At 38.0% G+C, this 18,806-nt stretch overlaps 1 protein-coding gene across 4 annotated transcripts in view; it reads left to right on the forward strand.

Moving 5' to 3' along the window:
• Window positions 1-18,328, forward strand: part of LOC127425041 (zinc finger protein 384-like) — a 30,344-nt gene extending 12,016 nt beyond the window's left edge. For 3 of the 4 annotated variants that reach the window (XM_051670656.1, XM_051670657.1, XM_051670659.1), the window contains 5 exons: window positions 1,016-1,240; window positions 3,899-4,066; window positions 5,860-5,938; window positions 15,292-15,450; window positions 15,730-18,328. In XM_051670656.1, coding sequence (XP_051526616.1) covers window positions 1,016-1,240; window positions 3,899-4,066; window positions 5,860-5,938; window positions 15,292-15,450; window positions 15,730-16,113 — 1,015 coding nt within the window. In that variant the 3' untranslated portion in view covers window positions 16,114-18,328. The remainder of the gene's footprint in view (window positions 1-1,015; window positions 1,241-3,898; window positions 4,067-5,859; window positions 5,939-15,291; window positions 15,451-15,729) is intronic. The other variant, XM_051670660.1, reaches the window with a different exon arrangement.
• Window positions 18,329-18,806: the final 478 nt, after the last annotated feature.

The raw sequence follows: 18,806 nt of genomic DNA on the forward strand, positions 1-18,806 counted from the left end.
CCTTAATACTTGATCTGGCAACTCGATTCATCCTAGTTCTTGGTGTGCATTTAGCACTGTAAAGCCCCGTACACACATGCAGTGACTTTGTCGCTTGATGTCGCTAGTCTCTGAAATGTGAAGTCGCTAGTGGGCGTTCCTTCTGCTTTCGCTCTAACATTATTGGTGGACTGCACATCTGGCCATGTCTTTTGAAAATATGATCCCAGATGTAAAACAACGATGCTAGTAAAACAACGATTTCATACTAATTTGACAAGGAATCCATTTCCTTGTCCCTAATAATGCACATTCTGCAGGGAGAGTGTTTTTATATGAACTGCAGCAGTGCTCAATGCATCATAACATTAATAAGATGAACGGACTATCAATGTACGAAACTCACTCAGACTGCCGACAATTTCATTTCCACACATCATTTTTATGATATCCATGTATGTGGTTACAGACGAATCATAGAACAGTGAAATCGCTCACAGAAACTTCTCATCTGTCTTGCCTGCACTTGACTCCATTATCTCACAGATGACAGATGACCTGAGCTCCACTGACACAGTCTTCACTCCTATTGGTTGTCGCTCCTCGTTTGCATAAAGTTAAACTTTTCTCAACTTTTTGTCGCTCGCCACGTCCACCTTTAGAGAGGTCGCTGTCGCTTGTGTCACCGGAAGTCGCCAGCTCTCATTGTCAGTGAATGAGATGAGGTTGCTGGAAGTCGCTGCATGTGTGTACAGGGCTTAACACTATTGGCACTGTTTGCAGCTGTTTTAATGCTCCTCTTTGAATCGAAGTGGTAGCTTCTTAGTAAAATATCCCAGACTTTATTCTCAGTCATTTTGGAAAGAAAGCATCTGCCAAGATCTTAAATTTAATGCATTGCAAACTAGTTTATATATCATTTTTGCCAATATATTTTTTTCATTAAATCATTGTTGAAAAGAAAATAAGGCACTAACAGTCATTAAAAGAGTCTCTCAAAAGTCATATGGGTTTCCGCTACCGATTTTTTTCGTAGGTGCCGGATGTGTGCGGTGACTTTCTTCAGTAAATCAGACATGCAGATTCACGCCAAGTCACACACAGAAGCGAAACCGCATAAATGTCCGCACTGTTCCAAATCCTTTGCCAACTCCAGCTATCTGGCGCAGCACATCCGCATCCACAGCGGGGCTAAACCCTACACCTGCTCCTACTGCCAAAAAACCTTCAGACAGCTCAGCCACTTACAACAGCATACACGGTACTGAATGCAATACGTATGTGTATGTGTGATTTTTACATGTTACTTCCAATGGGAAGTACCACTTCACCTGCTGTGACATGGACCTAAATTTTGGCAAGGCTTTGTTTAGTTGGCCTAGATAAGCATTAGGGCTGCACGATTAATCAAAATAAAATTGGAATCGCGATATGACCTTGAGATTATTAAACCACATTTTTAATTAAATAAGTAAATAGTCTCCTAGCGGTGCTCGCTTCAGTTTATTTGCACTGCTCTGTCCTGTCGGTATTGTGTTGGTGCATTATTACAGTTTTTTCAGAGCGGTTCTGTGCTCCACAATGCCATCTTGTGCTCAGATTAACAGATGTGCTATGAGTTCAGTTCCGTTTGCTTAAGTGAGCTGAGCTGAGCGTGTTGTATTTAAAGCACTCCAGATTCACTTTAATTTCACTTCTGCAAATATTTTTGGTCGCTATATGTTATACAAATACAAATATTATACCCCATGGCTCCGGGTATTTGTGGGCAGAGGTGGAGATGATAAAATGAGGAGCTGTAAATGTGAACTCAGCAACACAAAATAAAAGTTTGACAGTTTAGAGCTCATAAGTTTAACTGGACCACATAGTGATGCCCCTTGCAAGTTAACATTTTATTACAGAAATATATTACTGTTTTAGAATAATTTAATAAGAAATAATAATAATCAATATATTATTATAATATTCAAGTTGACTGGGTTCTAAAAAATAATGATGATGAGTAGTAGGCTTACAAAGATGACAGTGTTTTATTCGTTTGGTGCTAAAGTGAAAAAGGTCTGAGTTTGTTTCTTTTTAAAGTTTGAACCCTCAAAGAGTAACGCAAGTCTTTTTACTGACAGTAGAACATGAGAAAAACATTACCAAATTTTGATCAAAAGGAATCACTTACTAGTTTTTTGTTTATCATATAGCAGTTCAAATCGCAATATTTTTCAAAATAATTGCAATATGACTTTTTGTCCAAATCATGCAGCCCTAATAAGCATGTATCTTTTTCATTCCCTCTTTCTCTTAATAGCTTCCAGCTCTATACTAACTTAATGCTCTGACATACAGTATGAGTTTACAGGTACATGTACACTCATATTGATAGACCACCAATTTCAATGAAGCTGCATATTCATTGGAGATGGAATCAAGTCTTTTCTCAATATCTTTTTGTCTCATTCAAATTTCATCACGCCACTGCTTGTCTCATTTATTACCCCAATTACTAACTTTATATTTGTTTTATTTACTTCTTTTGGGTTCTTTCATTCTTCACCTTTTAGGTCTCTCAGTGTAATCTTTAAATTTCTGTCTGCATACAGCATGATTTTACATCATTCTACATTGTGTGCTTTTACAACCAGTTTTTTTTTCTCTGCTACTTGACCTTAACTGATGTTTATCCTCATCCTCCATATTCTTTTCCTTTTCATGCATTTTCTTAACCCTTGTGCGTCAATTTAAAAAAAGTTGCTCAGAGGCCCTTGGAGGACAAAAATGTCCGCGTCAAAAAACTGCCATAATAATATTATATATTAATATTATTTTCCACTTTCAATGTGTTAATTTTTTTTAACCAACATCAGTCCTGATCATAACTATCAAACATTCATTCATTTTCAGGATTTTAACCCTTTATATGCCAGTTTGTTTATATAATGCCACTGTTGTTTTTTATAAAATAAATAAAAAAAAACACAAAAAATGAATTTTTTTCCATATACTAAATGCTAAGGGGAATTTTTGTTTTTGTTTTTTTTTTTTTTTGTTTGGGATTATCAGTCTGGGATATGTTAATGATTAGCAACAACATTGATTTTGATGCATTATTATATTTTGTGCAGTGTCAGATAAAAATAAATTAAAAAAAACTCACACTCAGGACCTTAGAGGACAAAAATATCTGCATCAAAAACTGCCATAAATTATTATATATTAATATTATCTTCCACTTTCACTGACTTTTTTACACACACACACACACACACACACACACACACAAATTTCTCAATACACACATACAAAACACCCACACAATTTTAGCTGCATCATTTAATCAATTGGCTTGCAGTGCTCTATAATACAGCAAACAGAAAATAGGAAAAAAGCATGTATTTGCTCCATAGGCTAAACATGAGAAAAATGGCACCATCTAGTGGAAAATATTAAAAAAAATAATAATAATTTTGAAGCCAGTGCTCCTGAATGAAAGCATAATATCATAGAATTCATGATTTTATGCTTTAATGGTACTGGGATCAAATATTGCAGTTTTAATGGATTTCAATGGGGACATTTTTGTCCTTAAGGTCCTGAGTGTAACTATTTTGTGTACACAGTGTATTATAGCTGTATTATAGGAACTGAGGTTGAAATATCAAAATTCCCCCAAAAATACACACCTTTGGCAAAATTTATGCCGTTGGCATTGACACAGTCAAAAAAAACTACGATTGCGCCTTGTGTTTTTGTGTGCTGCGTTTTGAAACCCAGACACAACAAAGAGCACTACTATAAGCATGTAACATACGTCACATTTTCTGATACATTCATGATTTGATCCATAAAGGGGTCATTTATTGGTTTCTGATAAATCTCTCTCTGTTTTTTCTCTTTTCATCCCCTTCCCTTCATCCCTTGTTAGAAACCACACAGAGGGCAAACCGCACAAGTGTCCTCACTGTTCCAAATCGTTTGCCAACTCCAGCTACCTGTCCCAGCACATCCGCATCCACAGTGGGGCCAAACCCTACACCTGCTCCTACTGCCAGAAAACCTTCAGGCAGCTCAGTCACTTACAGCAGCACAACAGGTAACAGACAGTAAAGAAATATACAATATATACAGTGCCTTGAAAAAGTACTCAAAGTATTCACACCCTTCGTATTTACTAGGTTAACCTTGCTCTGGAGCAAGATATTGTCTTATAAACACATCCAATTTGTTGCTCAAGTCTCCACTAGTGTTGGAAATGAGTGGATCAGCTGCTTTCAAATACTTCATGAGCATAAATCCCTCTCTATCCACTTTATTTTTCAACGTAACTAGGGTGCCACCATTACAACCTAGAATACGGACCACTTCTGGTATAAACCACTTATAAACCAGCTATTTTAGCAATACAAAAATACTACATTATGCTGCTTTATAATACAGGCTAGCAATATATGTGGTCATATTATTATCATTAATGACTATTTTCATAAATTGGTTAGGAGCGTGTATAGTTTTACCGTTTATCGCATTTTGCCATTGTTTCATCACACACTATTGCTCAGGCAGAATGAATGAAATCAGGCACTGACACGGACAGTCCTCTGCGCCGTCTGACACGCCTCCAACCACAAACTTTACACAACCAGCAGAAAGCTGCTGGTAAATCCTGCTTCTTGTCAGAGAGCATTCTTCTTTCTTAGTGATTCATAGTAAACAGACATGCAGATCTCGGATTCAGCATGGGTTATGCAACATCGCCTTTGGAAATAAAGGCATCATTGGAGGTTATGCGGGTACGTATAAATGGATGTTTACATGGAGACAAGAAACACTGTATCGTCATAAGAAGCAGATTTTATTATTGTCTCTTCAATACAACAACACAGCAACAAGTGAATGATTTACTTACTCTTTTACTATAAATGCTGAATTTAGAAAATGATCCTACATTATTCTGCTGTACATCCTGTGGTTGCATGAGTTTATGAGCCCATATCACTAAATTCTGGTATAATTATCCTTCTAGTTATTTACATAGCGGCTAATGACAGCAGAACTTTGTCACACTTGCCGGAAATGCAACCGCCTGTTTACTTCCGCTTTGCAAAATAAGGTGGATATGATCAAACTGTATGGTTGGAGTTTCCTTTGAAATATATTAGGGATATAAATTGTGGAAAAGCACAAATCTGGGGAAGGATACAAGGCCATTTTAAAGGCAGTGAGGCCACTGCAAAAACCAACAATCACTCTGAATGAGCTACAGAAGTCAGTGGCTGTGACTGAAAATAATGTCCATGGCTCAAAAATCTCAAAACTATTACACAAAAAGGGGCTGTACGGGAGAGTGGCTAGGAAGAAGCCTTTGCTGAAAAAAGCACATGCTTGCCCATGAAGACTTTGCAATTCATTACTCAGATAACATTGCAAAGATGTGGCAAAATGTCTTGTGGTCTGATGAGACTAAAGTGAAAATTGTTGGCTTAAACACTAAATGTTATCAGTGGTGCAAAGCCAACACTACACAAGCCACATAACACCATCCCTACAGGTTATTGTTTTAAAAAAAAAAAAAGAAATTATTGTTTCATGCTTATGTATTTATTTATGCATTGTTGCGGAGTTCATTGATTCACAAATAATAATAAAAATCAGTTGATTTATTCAATCTCAGGTTGTGCAAATCATTTGTGTGAAATAATGGTTGGGTGCCGAGTACTTTTTCAAGGCACTGTATATATTCCTCCTTGCGTTCCTCTTCCTTCCTTACTTTGGTAGGCGTCCTGGAAATGTTTGTGGTTGTTCAAATTTTGTAGAATGACAGTAATTGAGGTGATCTTTAAATTCTGAACATGATCTGTGGTTAATTGCCTTAATTTTATTTTGAAGGATCCATACTGGTGATAGGCCGTACAAGTGTGTCCATCCTGGCTGTGAGAAAGCTTTCACCCAACTTTCCAACCTCCAGGTAACCAAATTTTCATCTGATCGATAAGTCTTGGCAAAATACAACACTTTTGTTGGTGTAGTGTTATTTTTTCACTATAAAATCATGTGTAGCTGAAATGCCACCTGACATGATTTTGAACTATCACTGTATACAAAATGCTGTTACTAATATCTAGGGATGTCCCAGTACCATTTTTTTTTTTTAGAACGAGTTCGAGTACCGATCCTTTTTTTTATTTTTTTTATTACTCGCCAACAGGGGTGTAAAAAGTTCTCAGAAATTATACTTAAGTGAAAGTATGGATACTGAGTATAAATTTTACTCAATTAAAAGTCCAAGTATCTAGCCAAAAATATACTTGAAAGTAAAAAAGTATTCACATTAAATTGTACTTTAGTATTAAAGTAAAAAGTAACTTTTTTTCCTTGCTAGAATGAAATCAGGAGAGGAGATAGTGTGAGAGAGGATGTTAAATTCGATTGGTTTATTAAGTAGACTTTTTACTGTCTCTGACCAGTGGCTTTCGCAACCTGGTCATAGAATCGTTACAATAACTACATTTTTGCAAAATAATTTTTATGTGGCCCGTTGTACGTAAAATGGCAATTTCCTGGTAGAATAAATTCTAAAAGTGCTACAACAACTCTAGACTCAACTCAACTTTCACTCAAATCACGAGTAAAACGGCAGATTATCAGTTCATAAACACTTTTCACTCTGTTCCCCACAATGCTATATTATGACGTCTAAACACTTTTACTATAGCGCATGACTTATTTTAACGTTTTCCTTACATTATTAACTACATTTACCAGCTTGTTTAAGTGTGATCAAATTGCACGGTAGCTCAGATAGATTGTTGCATATGTGATACAAAGGAGAGGGATATGAGTCCTGAAGAGCACGCGAGTCGACACGTGAGCCAAAAGTGTCATAGAAGCCTCACAAAATGACATGGTTGCTTCAGAAATTGTTTTTCATGTCACACTTGCTTTTTATGACACTATCGATTAGGTTTAAGTTTTGGAGGTCTGTTTTGTTGATTTAAAGTTGAAGTCAGAAGTTTATATACACCTAGCCAAATACATTTAAACAATTCCTGACATTTAATTGTTGAAAAAATTCCCTGTCTGAGGTCAGTTAGGATAACTACTTTATTTTAAGAATGTGAACTGTCAGTATAATAGTAGACAGAATGATTTATTTCTTTCATTACATTCCCAGTGGGTCAGAAGTTTACATACACTTTGTTAGTAGTTGGTAGCATAGCCTTTAAATTGTTTATTTTGGGTAGCCTTCCACAAGCTTCTCACAATAAGTTGCTGGAATTTTGGCCCATTCCTCCAGACAGAACTGGTATAACTGAGTCAGGATAGTAGGCCTCCTTGCTCGCACATGCTTTTTCAGTTCTGCCCACAAATTTTCTATCGGATTGAGGTCAGGGCTTTGAGATGGCTACTCTAATACCTTGACTTTGTTGTCCTTAAGCCATTTTGCCAAAACATTGGAGGTATGCCTGGGGTCATTTTCCATTTGGAAGACCCATTTGCAACCGAGCTTTAACTTTCTGGCTGATGTCTTGAGATGTTGCTTCAATATATCCACAAACTTTTCCTTCCTCGTGATGCCATCTATTTTGTGAAGTGCACCAGTCCCTCCTGCAGCAAAGCACCCCCACAACATGATGCTGCCACCCCCATGCTTCACTGTTAGGATGGTGCTCTTCAGTTTGCAACCTCGCCCTTTTTCCTCCAAACATAACTGTGGTCATTATGGCCAAACAGTTCAATTTTTGTTTCATCAGACCAGAGGACATTTCTCCAAAAAGTAAGATCTTTGTCCCCAAGTGCACTTGCAGACTGTAGTCCGCTTTTTTATGGTGGTTTTGGAGCAGTGGCTTCTTCCTTGCTGAGCAGCCTATCAGGTTATGTCGATATAGGACTCGTTTTACTGTGGATATAGATACTTGTCTACCTGTTTCCTCCAGCATCTTCACAAGGTCTTTTGCTGTTGTTCTGTGATTGAGTTGCACTTTTCACACCAAACTAAGTTCATCTCTAGGAGACAGAATGTATCTCCTTCCTAAGCGGTATGATGGCTGCGTGGTCCCATGGTGTTTATATTTGCATACTGTTGTTTGTATAGATGAACGTGGTACCTTCAGGCATTTGGAAATTGCTCCCAAGGATGAACCAGACTTGTGGAGGTCCAAAAAATTGTTTCTGAGGTCTTGGCTGATTTCTTTAGATTTTCCCATGATGTCAAGCAAAGAGGCACTGAGTTTGAAGGTAGGCCTTAAAATACATCCACAGGCACACCTCCAATTGACTCCAGTTAGCCTATCAGAAGCTAATTGCCTAAAGGCTTGACATCATTTTCTGGAATTTTCCAAGCTGCTTAAAGGCACAATTAACTTAGTGCATGTAAACTTCTGACCCACTGGAATTGTGATATAGTCAATTAAAAGTGAAACAATCTGTCTGTAAACAATTGTTGGAAAAATTACTCATGTCATGCACAAAGTAGATGTCCTAAATGACTTGCCAAAACTATAGTTTGCTAATATGAAATCTGTGGAGTGGTTAAAAAGTGGTCTTTTCATTTTTTTCAAAAAATGACTTCAACCTAAGTGTATGCAAACTTCTGACTTCAACTGTAAATCTCTATAGAACATTAACCTTCGTCTCATCTGTTCGGGAGAACATTTCACTTGCTTTTAGCGCCACACAGTGGACATTTCACTTCAGAACTCCCCTGAGACGTGTAATGAACCACAATTTTATTTTGCAAAAACATTGCCAAGGTCACACAGTGTTCGTTGCATTGGAGAACGCACTCACGAATTGCGATGTCAGAGCACCCAGCCCCTTGAGACATAGAGAAAGATACAAAATAAAAATTTGCTTTGAAGAAAGTTAGTAATGTTGGTTTTGTGAATTGTTTTCTAAGGTTTGCTACGAAACCTTGCTGTTGGGCAGATAGATAAATTCAATACAATTTATAATTAATATTTATTCAAATTCCATAATTTGTATTATTATTATCATTGCTAGTTTTATAGTTGTTATTATTGTAATATTTGCATAACAACAACAATAATAATTCAGCAAATAGGGAGTATAAAAAAGCCTTTTGTTTTTATATATATATTTGCAACACAAATGATAAATTTTACGTCTGTAGACGGCAGCGGCGTTTAGAATAAAGTTTAGGACAAAAACTGTCAGTGTTTCTCACTTCGTGCTCTTAGTTTTGAATGAATACATCACATTCAGTCGGGAAGTTGCATATGGTCTAGTCACAAATATTTCAATGTATCCCAAGTTCAAATCAGTCAGGACTCCACACAGCTGCCGTGCAACACTCCATTTGAAATGACTTACCTCTGGTCTGTCATCTGTTGTTGGTTGGATGCAGTGAAAAGGCAGCTTCAGTCCAGTAAGATGAAATAAATGTATCTGCAAAAATGTAATGAGTACTTTTCAAGTTTCAATAAAATTGTAAAAATTAAAAAGTACTATTTTTTTTCTTGGGAAATGTAATTAAGTAAAAGTACAAGTATTCGGTATAAATTGCACTAGAGTAAAGTACAAATCCCAAAAAGCATGGAGGCTGTTTAGCGAGGAAGATGAGAAATGCTTATTCTGACTGGCGGAATTACTCTTCGCTTCAGCGAACGTGGCTTTTACCCGTGCGAACAGTCTGCGCCAGTATTTTGGCGTTTTCCGAAAACAACGCACAGATGGAGTGGACGGAAGGATTATCGCTTCCTAAGGAAGCTGGAGCTTTCAGCATCAACACCAACACAGTCCTTGAACTCTACTACAGTTAAGGCTGCACTACTAAACGTGAGATTAATAGCGAACAAAACGTTTATACTTCATGATTTTATTCTATCACATGAACTGGACTTTCTATTTTTAACTGAGACATGGCTTGACCTTACGGACACCTGCCTTCTTTCTGAACTATTGCCAAGGAACTACAACATTTACTACTGGTCGGTGTAGGGGTGTAGCCCACTTCTTAAAGACTGTTGTAATTGCAACCTACTCCCGGTGGAGAAATATTCAAGTTTTGAGCTACAGTTGGTTTAACTGGAACTGACTCGCAATGTATATTTTGCTCTTATCTACCGCCTGCCCAAATATGATAAGGACTTTATACAGGACTTTTCAGATTTTCTTTCATTGTTCCCACCACTGATAATCTTCTGATCATTGGGGATTTTAATATCCATATATGTTGTCCATCTAAACCACTGGTAAGACAGTTCTCTAATCATATTAATTCTTTTAATTTAATACAGTCAGTCTGTGATGCCACACATAGGCATGGTCACACTCTTGACCTGATTTTATCCTTGGGTTTATCCATTAGTAATGTGTTTACAGAGGACAATTATATATCTGACCATAAACTTGTCTTTTTCAATGTTAAACTTCCTCCTCTTACATCTAAATATCGACTTGCTGATTGTCATTTTCGACCTGTGAATGAGTCTACAGCAAATCGTTTTGCTGAAGCTTATGTAGCATGCCCATTTTTCACTTATTGAGGCCCTTAAGCCCTCCCTAGGCACAGAGGAGCTTACTGTCCTTTTTAATTCTGTATGTCTGGACATTATGAATGATGTTGCTCCACTCAGACTTAAACATCCCAAATCTCAACCTCAGCCATGGTTTAACAACGAGATGCATGCTCTTAGGCAGGTCTGTAGGAAAGACGAACGCAGGTGGAAGAGAAAGTTACGGATGAAATGTTAAGAGATTATCTCAGTAAATACCAGTATACGGTCAAAGCTGCAAGAACAAAATATTTCACAGATTTTATTAATAAAAGTTTGCACTGCCCAAAAGTTTTTAGTATCATAAACAAGGTGCTAAACCCAGCTACCTCACCTCTCGTAGATTTAACCCCAAATGCCTGTGAAGAATTTGTAAACTTTTTTGTTAACAAGATTGATTTTATCAGATCACCGATTACACCTTCCAGTATTTAATTGGCGATTCCCATTACAAGTTCTTGTTTATTCGACTGTTTTGAACCTGTCTCTATTCCAATCTTAATGGACATAGTCAATCATATGAAACTGACGTCCACTTATTTAGATCCTGTTCCTCCTCGACTTTTTAAAGACCTGTTTGTCACCATAGGTCCTAGTATACAGTCCATTGTAAATAGCTCCTTAACTAATGGTATCGTCCCACCCTGTCTTAAACATGCAGTGGTTCATCCTTTAAAAAAATAATAATAAAACGGTCTTGACCCCACAGTGTTGAACAGTTTTCGCCAAATCTCAAAATTACTGTTTTTATCTAAAGTTTTAGAGAAGGTTGTTTTATCTCAAATGACCCCTGTTTTATTAGAGAATGATATCCTGGATAAATTTCAATCAGGATTTAGAGCCGGTCACAGCACAAAGACTGCTCTGTTAAAAGTTATAAATTATTTATTAGTAGCTGTTGACTCTGAGCTCTCTGTAATTTTAATCATTTTAGATCTCAGCACAGTATTTGACACTGTTGATCACTCAATTCTTGTAGAACGTTTGGAGTGTGATGTTGGCATTCGAGGGACCGCACTAAAATGGTTTGATTCTTATCTACATGATAGATCATTTTGGGTCCTATTCTGTTTTCACTATATATGCGCCCCCTAGGGTCTATTTGCCACCATCATTTCTTATCACATGTATGCGGATGACACACTGTTATATCTACTTTTTGAAATTTGTGAATAATCAGTCTCTGAAGTGCCTTTTGGACAGTTTGGAAAATATTAAAAGCTTACAGTGCATCCGGAAAGTATTCACAGCGCTTCACTTTTTCCACATTTTGTTATGTTACAGCCTTATTCCAAAATGGATTAAATTCAATATTTTTCTCAAAATTCTACCAACAATACCCCATAATGACAACGTGAAAGAAGTTTGTTTGAAATCTTTGCAAATTTATTAAAAATAAAAAAAGAAAAAAATCACATGTACATAAGTATTCACAGCCTTTGCCATGACACTCAAACTTGAGCTCAGATGCATCCTGTTTACACTGATCATCCTTGAGATGTTTCTACAACTTTATTGGAGTCCACCTGTGGTAAATTCAGTTGATTGGACATGATTTGGAAAGGCACACACCTGTCTACATAAGGTCCCACAGTTAACAGTGCATGTCAGAGCACAAACCAAGCAATGAAGTCCAAGGAATTGTCTGTAGAGCTCCGAGACAAGATTGTATCGAGGCACAGATCTGGGGAAGGGTACAGAAAAACGTCTGCAGCATTGAATGTCCCAATGAGCACAGTGGCCTCCATCATCCGTAAATGGAAGAAGTTTGGAACCACCAGGACTCTTCCTAGAGTTGGCCGCCTGGCCAAACTGAGCGATCGGGTGAGAATGGCCTTAGTCAGGGAGGTGACCAAGAAACCGATGGTCACTCTGACAGAGCGCCAGCATTTCTCTGTGGAGAGAGGAGAACCTTCCAGAAGAACAACCATCTCTGCAGCACTCCACCAATCAGGCCTATATAGGTAGAGTGGCCTAACGGAAGCCACTCCTCAGTAAAAGGCACATGACAGCCCGCCTGAAGTTTGCCAAAAGGCACCTGAAGGACTCTCAGACCATGAGAAACAAAGATTGAACTCTTTGGCCTGAATGGCAAGCGTCATGTCTGAAGGAAACCAGGCACTGCTCATCACCTGGCCAATACCATCCCTACAGTGAAGCATGGTGGCGGCAGCATCATGCTGTGGGGATCTTTTTCAGCGGCAGGAACTGGGAGACTAATCAGGATTGAGGGAAAGATGAATGCAGCAATGTACAGACACATCCTTGATGAAAACCTGCTCCAGAGCGCTCTGGACCTCAGACTGGGGTGAAGGTTCATCTTCCAACAGGACAACGACCCTAAGCACACAGCCAAGATAACAAAGGAGTGGCTCTGGGACAACTCTGTGAATGTTCTTGAGTGGCCCAGCCAGAGCCCAGACTTGAACCCGATTGAACATCTCTGGAGAGATCTGAAAATGGCTGTGCACTGATGCTCCCCATCCAACCTGATGGAGCTTGAGTGGTCCTGCAAAGAAGAATGGGAGAAATTGCCCAAAAATAGGTGTGCCAAGCTTGTAGCATCATACTCAAAAAGACTTGAGGCTGTAATTAGTGCCAAAGGTGCTTCAACAAAGTATTGAGCAAAGGCTGTGAATACTTATGTACATGTGATTTTTTTTTAATCAATTTCGTTTTTTATTTTTAATAAATGTGCAAAGATTTCAAACAAACTTCTTTCACGTTGTCATTATGGGGTATTGTTTGTAGAATTTTGAGGAAAATAATGTATTTAATCCATTTTGGAATAAGGCTGTAACATAACAAAATGTGGAAAAAGTGAAGCGCTGTGAATACTTTCCGGATGCACTGTATCTAACAATTTTCTACAACTTAATGAAAGTCAGAGGTTATACAGAGAAGCTAACCAGTACTCTTGGTCCCTTAGCAATAACTGAAAGACAGAGAAATCTATGTGTTATAATTAATTCAACCCGTAGCTTTGATAAACAGATAAATTCTGATGTACAAGGCAGCTTTTATCAGCTTAGAATGATTTCTAGGCTAAAACTCGTACTTAGTTTCAAAGATTTAGAGATAGTAGTTCATACTTTTATTACTTCAAGGCTGGACTATTGTAACTCTCTTTATGCGGGACCCTGTCAGTGGCAACTGTCCCGCCTGCAGCTTGTACAGAATGCTGCAGCCAGGCTACTGACTGGCATTAAAAAAATGGAGCTTGGGGCCTGGGTAGCTCAGCGCGTATTGATGCTGACTATCACCCCTAGAGTCGCGAGTTCAAATCCCAGGGCGTGCTGAGTGACTCCAGCCAGGTCTCCTATAAGCAACCAAAATGGCCCGGTTGCTAGGGAGGGTAGAGTCACATGGGGTAACCTCCTTGTGGTTGCTATAATGTGGTTCGCTCTCGGTGGGGTGCATGGTGAGTTGTGCATGGATGCTGTGGTGGATGGCATAAAGCCTCCACACGCGCTATGTCTCCGCGGTAACGCGCTCAACAAGCCATGTGATGAGATGCGCGGATTGACTGTCTCGGACGCGGAGGCAACTGAGATTCGTCCTCCGCCACCTGGATTGAGGCGAGTCACTACGCCACCATGAGGACTTAAAGCGTATTGGGAATTGGGCATTCCAAATTGGGGAGAAAATAAAAGACATTTTAAAAAAGGGAGCTTATTACCCGTGTTATCCCTTCACTGGCTGCCTGTTCAGTACAGGATTGAGTTTAAGATTTTATTATTTGATTTTAAAGCACTACACAGTTTGCCTCCACATTACATTGCAGACCTCCTAAGCCTTTATACTACTAGGCCACTGAGATCTACAAACCAAATGTTGCTGGCTGTCACTCGGTCCAATAAAAGTCAAAGAGTGATCGAGCATTCTCTGTAGCTGCTCCTAAATTATGGAATAATCTTCCCCTTTATATTCGTTTGGCCTCGTCTATAGATATTTTTAAGTCTCAGCTGAAAACACATCTTTTTACTTTGGCATTTGAATTGGGGGAATCCTGAATATTGGAGATACCTGCTCTGACATTGATCTCATCTTGTATATGCAGCATTTTATTAGAGTTAATAATGCTTTAACATGTATTGTGTATGTGTGTTGATGGTGTTTGTTCATTTACTATTTTTAGATTTCTAAATTGTGAAGCACTTTGGTCAACTCTGTTGTTTTTAAATGTGCTATATAAATAAAATTGAGTTGAAGTGAAGTGATTTATACAGAACCTCACAGCACAATCCTAAATACAACATTGGAGTTATTTTTGTCAGATAAAGTGCTGCGTAACAGAGCATCACAGATTTGAGATATTGCTTAAATATAATACACTGTTGATTTATTATTAGTAGTAGTAGCATAACTATACAGAAGTGATCTATTTCTGTCATACTTTTTTAAATTGAGCTTTTATTTTGGCTGAGCTTTTATTTTGTAGTGTTTGTGTTGTTTTGACCAAGGAGCTCTGACGTTATGATGGCAGCTTCCCAATCCGGAAAAGCCGGCCGTGGTCTCACTAGGACATGACATTATTTTAATTTGTGCGCTGAATGTTTACGTAATGACATTGGTACATCAGATGGTATCGATTTTTGGTATCGGAGCATTTTTAAGATTACAAGTACCAGTACATGAACATGGTATCGGACCCGATTCGGATACCAGTATCGGTATCGGGACATCCCTACTAATATATTTGTCTTTGAAAAATTCTTATAGTTTTGTTGTGGGTGTGCTAGGTAATGTTGGTTTCATTCTCTTCAGGACCTAATGACCTCTCACCTTTTTCCCCCCCCCACAGTCTCATCGGAGACAGCACAACAAGGACAAGCCATACAAATGTCACAATTGTAACCGTGGTTACACAGATGCGACTAGCTTGGAGGTTCACTTGTCTACACACACCGTGAAACATGCCAAACTCTACTCGTGTGGCCTCTGCAATCGTGCATACACATCTGTAAGACCCCAACCAGAATATTAAAATTCTTCATCTCTAGTCATAATTTTTCAAATTATGGATAAGAAATGTTTTTAGACATTTGTTGAAGCAAGGACATAGGACATGTAGTTTACATGTTGGCTAACTTGATTTTGTTTAGCAAGAATTGCTTTATGAACTTATCGTTATATTCCGATCTATAACTAGTACTGATATTGCAGTGTATTAAAAAAAAAAAAATTCCTTTTGTGTTGGATTTTTTTTAATTTTAAGTTCTTTTCATTTTGTCATCAATAGGAGACGTACCTGATGAAACACATGCGAAAACACAACCCTGACCCTCTGACGGTAGCAGCTGCAGTGGCTGCTCAGCAAGCCCAGCAGGGCCAGAACCCGGCTCAGCCCTCGGGCAGGGGTCGTGGGCGAGGTAGGGGTGCTGGAGCTGTGGCTGCAGGTGCCGGAACAGCGTCTCAAGCACAGAACCAGCCCAATCCCACGGCACCAACCAGTTATTCTGTTACAGAGGGATTGCCCTGCCCTTTCGACCTGCATCAGTACAAGACCGTTTCTGCTGGAGAGATCCAGTACAAGCCTGTCAGTGTGGCCGACTTGGTGTCCCACAAAGATCTCTGCCTCACTGTTTCAACGTCGGCCATCCAGGTGGAGCACATGAACTCGTAGAGGAATGAAGACATGGACCTTCTCCGAGAGAAGACATGGACCATGAATTGGGAAGGAAATAAAAACACTGCCTTTGGACAAAAGAGAAATTCCAAATCCAGACGGGCAGTTTGAAGGCGAGGGCAGGTTTACTGATGGAGAGGAAAAGGGCTTGCAGGAAAAGCAGCACATGAACAGTACAAATTGTCTTTCTTAAGGCTTGCTCTGCAGTGTCACAGAAAAGGCTTTAAGGTGTCATGATGGCTTAATTAATTTAGTGATCATTTATATACTAGTAATGTCCAGCCCCGATTTTCTTTTTTTTTTTTTTGCCACTATAGAGGGATGTGCTGCATAGTAAGAACCATGGGTTACCACAATAACAGTGTAACTATAAGAGGAATAATTCACCCAAATATGATAATTCATCATTTAATTAACCTTTCTGTCATCTCTAACTTGTATGACTTTCTTCACAAACTAAGATATTTTAATGGAGACATGATGTCTGTTTGTCCATACAATGAGTGAAGCTCCAAAAAGGACATAAAGGCTGCATAAAAGTGATCCATAAGACTCCCGTGGTTTAATCCATGTCTTCTAAAGCAACACAAACGAGTTTAGGTGAGAACAGACCAAAATGTAACTCCTTTTTCACTATAAATCTTGACATCCTTGGCGATCATGATTTCAAGCTCGATTACACTTTCTAGCACTGTGCGTACATCAAGAACTAGGATGTGTAATCGAGCTTGAAATCATGATCGTGCCTAGAGACTGCAACAGCAAGGTGTACAGTGAAAATGAGTTACATTTTGGTATGTTGGTGAGACTAAGCTATAAACTTTTGAGTTCATTTTCTTACAGTGAATGTGCAAGATTTAATAACAAAGCAAACCTTTTTAAACAGGTAATTAAGGTTACTTTTCCAGTTAACAGAGTAGCACATGCTTTTATCAAGTTGTGAAAACCAGCTTCCACTTATTTCACATTCAGACTGGACACATTTAGACTGCAGAGTTCCTCTTTCTTCCCGTTTACAAAATTGCTACTAGTTTATGTTCCCTGGAGTATTCCAGAGCCTCGAAAGGTGCTTGCATACCTGCATAGCATTGTAGCATTTTACCAGTACGAGTCATGATTTCAACTTTTTATAGTTGCGATGCATGAAAAAGCTTTCTAGTTTACCATTTTCAAAATCCTACCACACCTGTAAGCTGTTATGAAGTTTTAATGCCTTGATGACACTGCTTTGCTTGCCTCCTGATTGACATTTTAAGTAAAAGTGCAACTGGTTTGTCACTACCGGCCGAGAGACTTGTTGGAAATTGGAAAGAGGTGGCTAAGTTATAGACTGCACTAAAGTGGTGGATAAAAAAAGCAAAAGGTTACATGGGATATGGCACTTAAATGATCCTTTTTTTATTCATTGTTTCTGTTTTTCATCATTTACATTTTAGCCATTTTTAACATGTATTTTTATATTGTCCTTGTGTATGTATGTATGTATGTGTGTTTGAAGGGTTGATTGAAAGAGCATGTAAGAGAACATTTAAAAAAGGAGATTAATGTGTGGAAACATCTATAAAGTTGTCAGATTTTTTTTAAACTGAAAAGAGTCAAGTCATTTTATATTCTTTTGACCCTCCCTTTTTTTTTTTTTTTTTTTAAGAAAGGGAGGAGATGAAAATGATTGTGCAAACAATAATTTGTTTACCAGGTACTATTTGGTAGTGTGTTTTTGAATTATTATTTTTTTTAATACCAACTACTATATCAACTGTTCTTTTTTTTTATGCAATTATATTCAATATTATCCATTGGGAGTTACTGTGTGTATATATAGAGAATGTGTTCATTCTGAAAAAAAGGGAAGGATTGGCTTGTGGTGCAGTTGAAATATGATTTTATTTTTATTTTTTTATGTATTAAAAGGCAACATTAGGGATCAGAATAAAGGTTGTTAACATATTGCTAAGCCATTTAATCACTGACATCCAAGATGCCATCTGTGTCCAGTTAGCAGCCAGATGAATGGCTGGTCCTACATGTATAATCCTTGTTGTAACCCATTATATGTCTTTGGAAAATAACACAGTTCTCAATATTATTATGTGTAACTTCTTTCGCTTCTACTTATTATTAACTACTCTTTAAGATGACTTTGCTGTATCAACACTCATTCATCGAACGTAACTGTTTCTCCTAATATGAACAATAAAAGATTTCTGGAACATTCGTGTTATCAGATGCAGTCTGAATTACAACCACAATATGTATAGGCCTATATATTTTGTAGGAGAATCCCTAGAGTAAAAAAGCAATGTCTTATGGTATGCAAATATTTTTTGTCCCACTTCTTAGTCAAATATACTATTTTATTGCTTTCATACTCTCAGTACCAATTAATTTTATTCCTCTGATAATAAGTCCAGATTCAGAAATCCTGAATTGCCTCAAATTTTTCAGTTCTCTGAAATAAATCATTTCTGCTTTAAAACTACATTTTGATTAGAACTTGGTTAGTAGTAGGCTATCTGTTTCCAAAACCTTGTTTTCTTCTATTTAGTGCCCCTCACAAATCCTGAAAAAGTTTGGTAAACACACTTAAAGACTTGTTAGTTTTGTTCTTTGCTGTTGGTAGATAAAAAGTTAGGACATTTATAGTGAAATATTTTGGTGCAGCTGATATGCTACAGGTTATTGTTAGGTTT

The sequence above is a fragment of the Myxocyprinus asiaticus genome, chromosome 34 (genome assembly GCF_019703515.2).
Source record: "Myxocyprinus asiaticus isolate MX2 ecotype Aquarium Trade chromosome 34, UBuf_Myxa_2, whole genome shotgun sequence".
Lineage (NCBI taxonomy): Eukaryota > Metazoa > Chordata > Actinopteri > Cypriniformes > Catostomidae > Myxocyprinus > Myxocyprinus asiaticus.